The sequence below is a fragment of the Zerene cesonia genome, unplaced genomic scaffold (genome assembly GCF_012273895.1).
Source record: "Zerene cesonia ecotype Mississippi unplaced genomic scaffold, Zerene_cesonia_1.1 Zces_u014, whole genome shotgun sequence".
In the NCBI taxonomy this organism is placed as follows: Eukaryota; Metazoa; Arthropoda; class Insecta; order Lepidoptera; family Pieridae; genus Zerene; species Zerene cesonia.
The window spans coordinates 150,491-163,052 of record NW_024045144.1 but is presented as its reverse complement, the minus strand read 5'-3'; the positions used below and the strand labels follow the sequence as shown (position 1 = coordinate 163,052).

At 37.7% G+C, this 12,562-nt stretch overlaps 2 protein-coding genes across 3 annotated transcripts in view; one reads left to right on the top strand and one right to left on the bottom strand.

Moving 5' to 3' along the window:
- LOC119839383 (vacuolar protein sorting-associated protein 53 homolog) overlaps positions 1–1,014 on the top strand; it is an 11,836-nt gene extending 10,822 nt beyond the window's left edge. The window contains exon 13 of the mRNA XM_038365652.1: positions 99–1,014. Within this exon, the coding sequence (XP_038221580.1) occupies positions 99–904 (806 nt within the window). The 3' untranslated portion in view covers positions 905–1,014. The remainder of the gene's footprint in view (positions 1–98) is intronic.
- Positions 1,015–1,897: 883 nt separating this feature from the next.
- The window catches only part of LOC119839386, a 21,503-nt gene continuing 10,838 nt past the window's right edge, over positions 1,898–12,562 (bottom strand). For both annotated transcript variants that reach the window (XM_038365658.1, XM_038365659.1), the window contains exons 11-24: positions 12,467–12,552; positions 11,665–11,734; positions 10,696–10,858; positions 10,102–10,156; positions 9,699–9,792; positions 9,277–9,441; positions 8,627–8,698; positions 7,991–8,206; positions 6,988–7,040; positions 6,480–6,562; positions 5,692–6,257; positions 5,143–5,357; positions 4,477–4,542; positions 1,898–4,271 (exon numbers count right to left, since the gene is read on the bottom strand). In XM_038365658.1, the coding sequence (XP_038221586.1) occupies positions 4,052–4,271; positions 4,477–4,542; positions 5,143–5,357; positions 5,692–6,257; positions 6,480–6,562; positions 6,988–7,040; positions 7,991–8,206; positions 8,627–8,698; positions 9,277–9,441; positions 9,699–9,792; positions 10,102–10,156; positions 10,696–10,858; positions 11,665–11,734; positions 12,467–12,552 (2,124 nt within the window). In that variant the 3' untranslated portion in view covers positions 1,898–4,051. The remainder of the gene's footprint in view (positions 4,272–4,476; positions 4,543–5,142; positions 5,358–5,691; positions 6,258–6,479; positions 6,563–6,987; positions 7,041–7,990; positions 8,207–8,626; positions 8,699–9,276; positions 9,442–9,698; positions 9,793–10,101; positions 10,157–10,695; positions 10,859–11,664; positions 11,735–12,466; positions 12,553–12,562) is intronic.

Below are 12,562 nucleotides of genomic sequence, written 5' to 3'. Positions count from 1 at the left end.
GCGCCTCACGCGCACACCACACTCACCACAAATAAATATAGAACAACTCCTGTATGTGATGGTACATTAAAAAATTTATGTAAATAAATTATATTAAGAAAAGTTCTCCCTCAGGTACACAAAGCAGGAAATCGCGAAAATCACCAGCGTGATAACAACGTCAGAGTATTGTCTCGAAACCACCGTCCATTTGGAGGAGAAGCTGAAAGAAAAAGTGGCGCCCGCGCTCGCCCACAGAATTGACCTCGGCCCCGAGCAGGATCTGTTTCACAAAATGATCAGCACCTGCATCCAGCTGCTTGTGCAAGACCTGGAGCTGGCCTGCGAGCCGGCCCTGCAGGCGATGACCAAGATCTCTTGGCTCCACTTCGACACGGTCGGCGACCAGAGCTCCTACGTCACCCAAATAATTATGCACCTGAAGAACTCGGTGCCAATTTTGCGGGACAATTTGGCGTCGTCGCGGAAGTACTTCACGCAATTTTGCATCAGATTTGCGAACTCCTTCATACCGAAATTCATTCAGAACGTTTACAAGTGCAAGCCCATCTCGACCGTCGGCTCTGAGCAGCTGCTGTTGGACACCCACATGTTGAAAACTGCTTTGCTGGAGCTGCCCTCGATCGGCTCGGAAGTGAAGAGGCCGGCGCCGACCACGTACACGAAAGTTGTCATCAAGCTCATGACGAAAGCCGAGATGATTCTGAAGTTGGTGATGGCGCCTTTGGATAACCACTTGGAAGGGTTCGTGGGTCAGTTTCTGCAATTATTGCCGGAGAGTACGATTGCAGAATTCCACAAGGTCCTGGATATGAAGGGGGCGAAATTGTCGAAAACCCAATTGAGTGCGTTGGACGCGTTGTTCAAAGAAACCTCGAAATCGAATAATGAGATTAGTAAATAGCTTTCAGTGATACTTCATTCCGTGGTGATACCACCCTATGAGTGTATCACGCAAAGACTTATTTATGTGTATTATGTTGTATTAATTATGGAATATATGAATTTATTATTTTTATTCGTTTTATTTAACATTTATTATATAACTCGGAAAGTGAATAAATTGCATTAGAGTGTGTTTGTGGTCTTGCTAAAGCTATCGATTATGTCGAACACAAAACGTTGAGGAAAATTTATTTTTTATGGGACCAAGTATGTTTCAGATATTATAGCGTTTTACTCATCTGTTACCGACATGAGTTTTCATTGGTAAGCCGAAACTCACCAGACGCTGATATATAAACCAATGTCCCGCAAGGGTCTAGTTTAGGTCCGTTTTCCTTTTTAATATATTTTAGTTACAATCTCTGTATATATATATAAAAAACTGAGAGGTATCAAAAGATACCCGGATAGGGTGAAGTTCCTTTCGTTTCTACAAGAGAGAGAGAGAGAGTTACAACTTTTCGTGAGAATTTTTTCCGTCGAACTTCGTTCCAAAATTCTCGTGTTACAATGTTAGTTTACATACTGCTTCAAAACGGCTGGGCCGATTCTCATGAAATTTTGTGTAATATCGGGTCGGCACAAGCCGGATTTTTGTCATTTTGGAAATTATTGAAAATAAAAATAAGATAAACTCATAAAATTATTGTATTGTCTCCGATCCTTGATAAGTGTAAAAAGTTTTAATTGTCTAAAGAAGTCGATAACGAACAAACAGATAAAAATAATCAAAGCGTGTTAACGTAGAAACCGCTTCGAAAATGAATCACTACAATTTTTATATTTTATTCCGATAGATGGCGCTATAACTGTTCATTTCCTCAGTGAAAATATTATTTATCCTCTTTGCAGGATTTTCCTCTGTTACTTCAGTTGGATTATCTTATTCAATCATCCATACCAGAAAAAGACCTAAAAAATATAGGTAAGTAGGTATTAAAAAAAAACAAAATCAGTCTTCATACGTTTCTTAACATCACTAATGAATAAGAAAATTTCACACAAAATATATAATATACAACTTTATTTCACTAAAACAAACTTAACGATATAAATACAGATTCGATTTAGAGAAATATACGAGATATTAAAGCTATAAAAATACATTTTTCGAATAGTATACAATAGAGAATATATACACGTGGCGTTCATAATAAAAATAAGTTTAATTTTCACATTTACTAAAAACACAATGCCTAAAATATATGTAACGCCCTAGAAAGTGTCGTAATAATTTCTTATATAACATTATTATTATAAACATAACATCACAATTTTTTATTATGCAAAAACCGCCGCATTACTAATAATATATCAAATATTACATGATAAAACAACTATTTTTTTCTTCATAAAGACTACTAAAATGCCTGCTAAAGGCTGATAACCTTTAGTTAATAACTATCAGCTGTTTCCAAAGTTTATTGGAAGAATCAAATTCCTTCGCAGGAGGATAAAAAGGTACAAACACTTGCTGAATATCAGCGCTGATATTGCAAGTGTTTACTCAGCAAATGCTGAGCGTGATTCTCTATTTGTTTGTATTTAGTAAATACTAAATTTGTGTTAGTTCCATTGTATATATTTTAATTGTTTTTTATATATTTTAACCGGTTTTGGATATGTTAGTCATTATATAGTTACGTCTTTTTCATAGCAGTCTTTTTATACAAAAAAATATATTCAGACCATATTGTAAAGTAAACAGTAACACATTTTGTATATAATAGCAAATAAACAACTAATCAATTTATTAGCCGTTAAATGAGTATACTATATTAGGACGGATCCGATTAAGTTAAATAATACTGAGAAATAGGACACTAGTTCAAAACAATTACTATTTTAAGTTAAAATCAAAATAAGCTGTATATATCTTTTATAATAGATAAATAAAAAAAGTACTTTTTATACCAATACTAATTTTCTATAAAAATTCTTAAAATTCTTTTATTTTCAAACGTTAAAGAACTTTTAAGTGTGTTTTTATATAATATACGATACGATAAATACTTCAATAGGTGATATGTGGTTCTGATATGGTTTCTAAATTAACATGACCAATGTTTCATTTGCCAACTTTCCTCTTTATAATTGACTATTCAAAATTTGTTAAAAGAGAACAAAAAATAATTGAACAAAGAATCAGTTTAGTTAAAAAATTTCATAAAACCTAGTGTTTTTTCAAAACCTACTAGAGTTTATTAAAAAGGCATAATTAAGATAAATAATAACAATAAAAACAAGTACATGCGCAGTCTCACAGTTCAATTATGCACCGTTTTTAAGATATATTTTTTTTCTTATAATAAATTCACGGGGTAATTATAATAAATGGGGTCACAATTGCCTAAGTTATGGTCTTACATACAGAAAAAATACGTATAGACGCACATAGATCCTCCTCCTTCTCTTTATAACAGTCGATTAAAAATACATTTATTTTTTATCAATTATTACGCAGATTGTATAGTATGAGTGTAATTTTATTAACAAAATATTTACAAACGCACATCGTTTGCTAATATTTAAAACTGTTAAACATATGAAAATAATCATCTAATAATAACCACATAGATCGCTGATGCAATTTGGATGAACTTTTACATACTGATAGGTTAAGAATTAATTTAAAAAGAGTGAAAGCCTAACTGATAACATATAGTACTGCGTTAGGTTTGCAATGTGAAGCAGAAATTGCTTTGACGTAATTGCGAATGTTAGGTAATTCTATAAATTTAGAAAATTATTTTTTTTATTAAATAGCACGCCATTGTAGTCAAACACGTTATAATTTAACAATAAATACGTCCCTGCCTACGTTATTAGTTAGTCATTCAATTTTAGCCTAGACCATTTATCGAAATGTCGAGCACTGGAATTAGGACTGCTTTAAGACTTTAAAATAATGAGTGACATTATATTCGCGTGGTCAAAATCAATCTTCATGGTACAAACTTTCATCCCCCAATTTATCCCCCGGGCGGGAAAGGTAAGATTTATCAAAATTCTTTCCTATCCTAACGATCAGAAATGTGATTCAGGAGTTTTTAACACTACCCTTCATTCGCAATTACCTAAATCCTTTCAATAATAATTGCTTAGTTTATTTCTCTTCACTACTGCTCTCGGAAGAGCCAGACTCCCTCTCACTCCCCCTTCCTTTTTCTTGTGTCTCCCTGTCTCTTCCACTCCCTTTTTCTTGTGTATCCCTCTCCCTCCCTCTCCCCTCTCTTCTCGGCGCTGTGTTCTCTTGCTCCTGGCTATCGAACTCACTACTCGACTTGGTCGCGTTGCCCGGTATCGTTAACTCGCCGAGAAGGTTTCTGTGAGATAAATATTTAATTATGTACTCAATTACCGATATATTACAATTAAAATGTTATATTTCTAGTTTTGCTATATATAGTATAGCACTCAATCGAAAAGATGCATTGTAAAAAGGATTCGAAAATCGATCTAGTAGTTTTTAAGTTAAATCGTGACAAACAAATAAAAATCTCTTCATAATATTAACAGATATAAACTCACGCGACGTCGTCTGCGGCTTGTTTCCAATTGAAGAATTCATCGCCCAAATTGAAAGTGAGATTCGATCTGCAATTGTGAATTTGTTATAATCAATTATAATTTAATATTTATCACGAAACTATTTTCTAACTAAATAATATATAAATATAGTTTAAAAAACTAAAAAAAAAACACACTTAAATGATAGAATAAACTAAATTGTCTGACTTGCTTTTATAGTTTATTTTATCTGTCGATCCTAATCAGTGCATATCATAAAACAGTTGCTTTCCGCTATGTGTGTCTGTACGCTTAGATCTGTTAAATCACGCAACAGTTTTTTTATGTTTTTTTAATAGATAGAGATTGAATTAAAAGGAAGGTTTATATGTATAATAGCACAAAAAAGGGGGAAGGGGGTTTTACTCCGAATTTAACGGGTGCGAAGCCGCGAGCAAAAACTAGTAGCAAGGCAGACCCACAATTTTACATTATCGCGAACGTCGCATACTTGATAATCAAATAACATTCCAAAATAGCAAGCGTTGGATATAAGAATAATTTATACATCTGTTATTTTCTATCACTTACTACTACTACTACTACTTAATTAAAAACTACTAACAACTACTAAAAACTAAAAACTACTACGGTACTACAAACTTCCACAACTACTTATTTCCTCACCTCATAACCACCCTGACCGGCCCACCCTGGGGCGGTCCCAAATCCCTTCCCCTTGTGTTTGGGCCAACACTTTGCCCCAGAGATCGTTGGTCCTCAGCGGACGCCGGTGTGTTCGATCCCGTGTCCCCGTTACGGGGGTTTTGGGCCATTGGGGACGGTTCTTGGCCGACGTCTTGAGTACGGTGGTATAAAGACGATGGGCTTGTGTCAGTTTGCTGTGAAATGTTTTTAGAAAAAACAAATGTAAAATAAAAAATATATATCGTAAGTTAAATTTTTATTCTTCATGATAATTAATTGGATAGTGTATAATAAAACACTCAGCATGGTCGAAATAGTTAAACTGACAACGATGAAATTTATCACGAAGAAGGTTGAGATAGAAGTTTTAATAGCTACTTTTACAATTAAAACAATTTTATTTTTCCATATATTATTGTCTTCTTTTTTTCTTGCCTAACCGTAACGAGGGTTCGAATCTCGCCTAGTGATCAAATTTTTTACTATTCTTCCAAATTTCTCATAAAAAATAGTCGTTTTTTTACTTACATCATCCCGTATTGCTTCCACCTTAGCATCGAATCCGCTGTCTTCCCTCTCATCACTCCTGCCCGCCGGGTCGGTGTACACAACTCTATCATCCACTTTGTATCTATCACCATCCACATTCACTGTATGTTTATAACCATCCACTTTGTCATTTTTCACTTTATAATCGTCCTTCGTATCTAGATCGTATGTGTTTTTGACAATGTTCCTGTCAACTTGATCGAAAACTTTTTTAAAGTTTATTATTTTGTCTCGATCTTTTCTCTCAACTCTTTCTTCATCCATTTTGTTATTATTATAAGCATGTTCGGCCATTTTGTCATTATTATAAGCATATTCGGCCATTTTGTCATTTTTATAAGCGTGTTGTTCCAATTTGTCGTTTTTATAAGCGTGTTGTTCCAATTTGTCGTTTTTATAAGCGTGTTGGTCCATTTTGTCATTTTTATAAGAGTGTCTTTCAACTTTATTGTCTTCGTCGTCCTTGTTATCTATATCCAAGTGTACGTGTGTGTGTCTGTGTGTTTGTGGCGTGTGTCTGTGTGCCGGCGCCGGCTTCGCTTCGTCTGAAATTAATAATAATAGAACACTTTAGTGCAAATACAACGCATATTAACTGTACACTTCGCTGGCCGTATAGCTTAGGATCGATTACTTCCAGGCAATCTTGGGATATAGAAAATTAAATTATCGTTAATGTGATTATTTCTTAAACCGAATAAAGTATACTCTTTATACATAAAAAGTCGTTATTACAAATTTATAAATAAGTTTATGAAACATTTTACCAGAAACCGCGTCGTGTGTTCTGACCATCGCTTGATCCATCGGAGATTCCTCTAACGACATAGTTTTTATTCGCTCCTCCTCTCTGTTATAATAATACAATTCAAAATTGACTATCGAAATACGAAAATAACTACATTACATATTTTTTCAATGTTAATAGTTTTTAAGATACTAGGGGACCATCCGTAAATTACGTCAAAATTTGGCCCCGACTCATCACAACCTGTCGCAATTTTAGAAGCCGGAGGCCGTGATGCGACTACAAACAATTTCGATTTTGATAATATAAGGTATTTTAAAAAATCTTAAATATCGTATCATAGAACATATTTGAAACCTTAACATGTGACGTCACAAAGGTTCTGACCCCCCCCCCCCTGCCCTTTGTCACACTATGTTAGACTTCGGTGATACAATACCCCCCCTCCACACTCCCCTTCTTTAACGTGTGACTTAAATTATGGATGATCCCTCTGGTAGGTAATTAAACACATTAACTAAACATACCTTTGTCGGGTGAGCGGTATAGTCTTGCCTCGCTGGGGGCGTTTGCGCTTGCGCTGTGAAGCATATTACAAAATAGAATTGAATAGAAAATCGACGTGAAAGGTTGTACCAAGGCACGTTAACTTATCTTCATCCTTCTCAGTCCTGTCTTTCTGTCCGATCATCAATCCTTTCCTTATCCCTTTCCCCTTAAAAGCGGCCAACTTTATACCTTAAAAGAGGAGACATCTCTGCGAATGTACACAGGCGGTGGTGATCGCTTACCATCAGGCGAGCCGCCAGCTCAGTTGCCATAAAATGACATGGATATGAATGACATAAAAATAAAATAACAATACGAAGAAAGTAATTATTTAAAAATTAAATTTATTTAAGATTCAGTTATTGTTGATTTTAATTGTACCACAAATCTTAAAAATTAATTTTAAACAAATTACTAGTTGTACCCGGCAAACGCTGTTCTGCCTTACTCTTATCATTTAGGGGTATGAAAAATAGATGTTGGCCGATTCTCATAGATACCGGATAAGCACAAAAAATTTCATCAAAATCGGCCAAGCCGTTTCGGAGGAGTATGGCAACGATAACTGTGACACGAGAATTTTATATATTAGATAAAAAATATAAAACTAAAAGTAATCACATTTAAATTCAAATCACAGAAAATAACATCATCAGCCCTTATATGTTCCCACTGCTGGGACACAGGCCGCCTACGAGGGTTCAGGCCATAATCCACCACGCTGGCCAAGTGCAGGTTGGCAGATGTCACATGTCGTCGAACTTTTGATTCCTGGACATGCCGGTTTCCTCACGATGTTTTCCTTCACTGTTTTAAGCAGTGGTGATGTTGTTTACATGCGCAGATAAATTGAAAAATCAATTTATTTCCTGCACGCTCGCCCGGTCTCGAACCCCAACTTATCGATTTTGAAGTCCGAGGTTCTCACCACTGAGCCACCACTGCTTTTAATAACCACAATAATGTTAGTAAATAGAATACCTTGGGCATATCAGTGGCCGCAATCTTCGGCTTGATCTCGACGAAGTCCTCGATGATGATCTTCTTCTCGGCGTCCTGGTTCAGCCGCATCACGTTCGGGCCGGCGTCGTGCGCGAGCCGCACTTGCGGCGCGCTTTCGGCCACTTCCACGTTGACCGGCTGCACTTCCTGCTTCTTTCTATCCTTTCGCTTTTTGGTGGAAATTTCTTTTTTCGGCTGAAATATTTAAAAGAGTAATATTTATGGCCGGAATAAAAGTGATACGTTATTTTTGAATTTTTTTATGACAGAGCAAGTAAAAGAGGAGGTGGGCCACCCGCTCTTAAGTGACACACTTGTAACACTAGAGGTGTTACAGGTGTTTTGTCGGTCTTTCAGAGACCGACAAAACATTTATTTGAGAAATAGAAAGAATAGAACAAATTTTGATCATTCATCGAGATTCGAACCCCCGTCTTTCTGAAGAACCGTTGTACCACCTAGCCTTTCGGCCACCCGTAATTCCGCCCCATGATCAAATTTTTCTGTTCTTTCAAAACTTCTCATTTATTTCTTTTCAATGATTAACGGTTTTTGTCAGTGTAAATGATATGTTTGCATGTGTGAGCCCCCGCACCCCCGCACCCCCGCACGCACCTGCGCGGCGCCGAGCGGCGGGTGCAGCTCCGTCACGCGGTGCCGCTCGAACACCCGCCCGTTGTTGATCACCTGCCGACCGCAAAGGGCTTTAGACAATTTGGACCTCTTACAAAGGATGAAGGAAAAAACATCTCTTTTTAACACACACACACTCACGCAGCAGATTATAAAAGAAAAAAAAAGAAGAGAATGAATTAGAAAGGAAGAAATTTTATTTAACAGTCGTGAATTTCAATATTATTTAATACTGTATGATTAATACGATTTCTAATTGATGAGAGTATTTGGCGTAAATGTAAAGGGTGCAGAAACATATACATTAAAATTTAAATAAATTATGAACAACACAAGAAACAGTTGTGTCGTGTGTGATGTTATCATGTCACGTGTGATATGTGCACGAGTTATGTCTGTAACGTGTACAATATCTCAGGTGACACGTGTGACGTGTGAAGTGGCACATGACGTGTCGTGTGACTTGTGCCGTATGCCGTGTAACGTGTCGTGCAACACATGGCTCGTGTGACGTGTGAAATGCCACATGACGTGTGACTTGTGACGTATGACGTGTAACGTGTCGTGCAACACGTGGCTCGTGTGTTGTGTCGTGTAACGTGGCACGTGGCACGTGGCACGCGGCCACAGACCGTGATGTCCCGGTCGTTGAGCGCGGCGACGACGTCGCGCACGAGCGAGTCGTTGGGCAGCAGGCGGCGGTGGCGGCAGAACAGCTCGGCCTCCACGTGCTGCGCGCTGCCGTTCGCGCTGCGGACCAGCTTCAGTATGAACTTGTCCTTCTTGCCCTTCTTCGACTGAAACACATTGCAAAATTAAGGGAAAATAGCGTTTATTGCTGCGACATAGAGCAGGAATTAGTGTATGTTATCTTTATTTACATTCCTATACTATTACTGCTCAGCCTGTTAGAGGTTAAAGTCCAGTTTTATTGCAATATACACTAAACTCATTACACAGTTTTTTTTTTTAATAAAAAAATCTTTATTATTACCAAAACACTTAAAAGTACGCAATTAATATAGGTATTAAATTAAATGAGAAAATCAATAACCTTTTTTCCCTTCCTTCCCTTCTTCTTCTTTCCTTTTTTATGGTGACGCCGCTGGTCCGTCTCGTTATATGACATAAGGGAACGAGATATCCTTCTGTAAAAATATTTTACAAGATAACGAAATATAAATGAAACAACGGAACATTATAACATTAAAGAAATGTTATATTATAACAAATAATACAATAATAAATAACAATAAAACGTTACAAAGTTACCAAACTTAATAGTAGGGGAGCCTATCCCCTCTTGGGCGCCCTACTATAAGTATATAATATTGAAACCATACATTGTCAAAGCCGAACGTTTGTTGCGTTTAAACGGCTGAGTCGATTTTGATAAAATTCGGTGTAAGAATAGTTTAAATTGATGAAAAGGAAGAGAATTAATACAGAATGCTCACCTTTGTCCTCTCAGCTTCTGCAACCTCAGCTCTTGCTCGCTCGGCTCACCGTCCTCTGTTATTAAACATGATCGATTTTAATGCTATTTAATATTCGTGGTTTGGAAATGGCGTATGTACATCACTTATATGTTATTATGGTACATAAGCTACAACACTGCAAAGTATCATAAAAATCCGTTGAGTGATAGTGAGAGTTTTCACGTGTAAGGGACAAACATATACGACAGTGATAGTCTTACAAACTTTTAAGTTAACAATAGTATGAATAAATATAAGGAAAGGAGGACGATTGCCCAACCAATACTACAGATGTGGTTGGATGATACTTGGCGGTGTCGCAGTCTTATGTCGTACTAACCGTTCGCCCCGGGTGCATGAGTTAGGCGAAATGTGTGTTTGAGTAAAGAGTCTGTAACTAACCGAGTGTGAGACTAAATAAGTGTGTGACTAAATGAGTGTGTGATCAAATGAGTTTGCGACTAAATGAGTGGGTGCAAAAATGAGTCTGTGACTACATGAGTGTGTGAGTGAGTGAGTGAGTGGGTACACATGAGTGAGCTCATGAACGCGCGCACAGCGTACAGCACTCACTGTTCAGCCGGAAGCCGTTCTCCTCCGTGTAGTCGATGCGCCAGAGCTGGTCGGGCGCGGCGCGGCAACGTCGCGCCGTGACGTCACTCGCCGAGCGCGACGCGCTCAGGCACAGCGACGACTCCACGTGCTGCAGCTGCCGCGACGGGAGGTACTTCCAACGCTGTGGGACCGGGGGGAGGGAGGGGCGGGGGAGATAAGTGGGGGGAGGGTTCACAATTCTTCATTTGCACAAACATTATTAAAGAACAACTCGGAAGTCACAATTAAGCTCAAAAATTGTCTGAAGCAATACACGTGTGTAATGAGTTGACACAATGGACTTTGAACAGTAACGCCTCGAAATAGGGTAGTAATTTCAATGCATGAATTATACGACGCCGATGATATCTTTCATTAATCAACTATGATGTCTCAGTTGCTCTTATACGAAGTGTATGGGAATTATTTAATCTCGGCGATCCTAATCAGAACAAACTAAGAAGAAGAATAATAATATTAAATAAAGAAAAGAAAAACACTCATGAAATTATTGCGTTTTCACCGATCCTTGATAAATGTACGAATATTTACAAATATTTGACTTAAGTCTGTCCGTGAAAAAGATTTTATGATATTTTTTTTTATGTCTGGAGACATTAGGTTAGAGATGACATATGCTGTTTCTATGGCGGGGAAAACCTATAATTTCCATTGGAAGACTCATTATAGTATTGAATCACTCGACACAAATTGTTTTTTGATAAATTCCGCTGGATGGCGTTAGATTCAAAATGTGACATGTCACATGAATACTAATATTTTGGACGACAAGAGCGAAGCCACGGGCGCGGTAGAAGATAAAATATATTGATATCCCTACCGGTATTACAAACGCGAGTTTATAAGCACACAAACACAGCTGATAAAATCTGTATAAAACTGGAAATAGTGCGTGGGCCTACACAATAATACGGAACAACCACAAACCTGTCCCCTCAGCTTCCCGTGGCAGGTGACCATCAGCACTCGCCGGCCGCTCTCACTGTCCGATAGTGACCTGCGCGGGTTTTAAGCACGTATTAAAACTCGTTCAAGGTGTAAAAGTTTTTTTTTTTACCATATGACTAAAGTTATGATTAGTTGTAGACGTATTTAAGTGGACTCTTTTTCTAAGATAAACCTTTATAATGGGATTAAAACAAAATTAAAAGATATTTGTGGTTAATAACAAGGAATTATTACTCAGGAATTATTACTCAAGCAGTGGTGGCTCAATGGTGAGAACCTCGGACTTCAAAATCGATAAGTCGGGGTTCGAGATCGGGCGAGTGTGCAGGAAATAAATTGATTTTTCAATTTATCTGCACATGTGGATAACATCACCACTGCTTAAAACAGTGAAGGAAAACATCGTGAGGAAACCGGCATGTCCAAGAATCAAAAGTTCGACGACATGCGACATCTGCCAACCCGCACTTGGCCAGCGTGGTGGATTACGGCCTGAACCCTCATAGGAGGCCTGTGTCCCAGAAGTGGGAACACATATGGGCTGATGATGATGATTACTCAGGGTGTCACTGAAAATTACTACTGAGTTGTTGTTCCTCAGCTTTACTTAGCGGCATCCCTTTTTGGCGCACGCAAGCACTCGTCATATTTATTTTTGTTTTTATAAAAAAAAAAAAATCTTTCTGTCATAATTTACTCTTTTTAATTATGTCATGTTTAATGTGTGTTTATGTGTGTTAAAATAAATGGTTCTATCTCTCACTCCTCCGAACTGAGATACCTGGTGTACTGCAGCTCAGCGCACTTCTCCTCGTCGCGGAGCTCCCCTTTGAGAGAGAGCGCGAAGTATTGCGTTGCTTCTAGCCCCTTTAAAAGG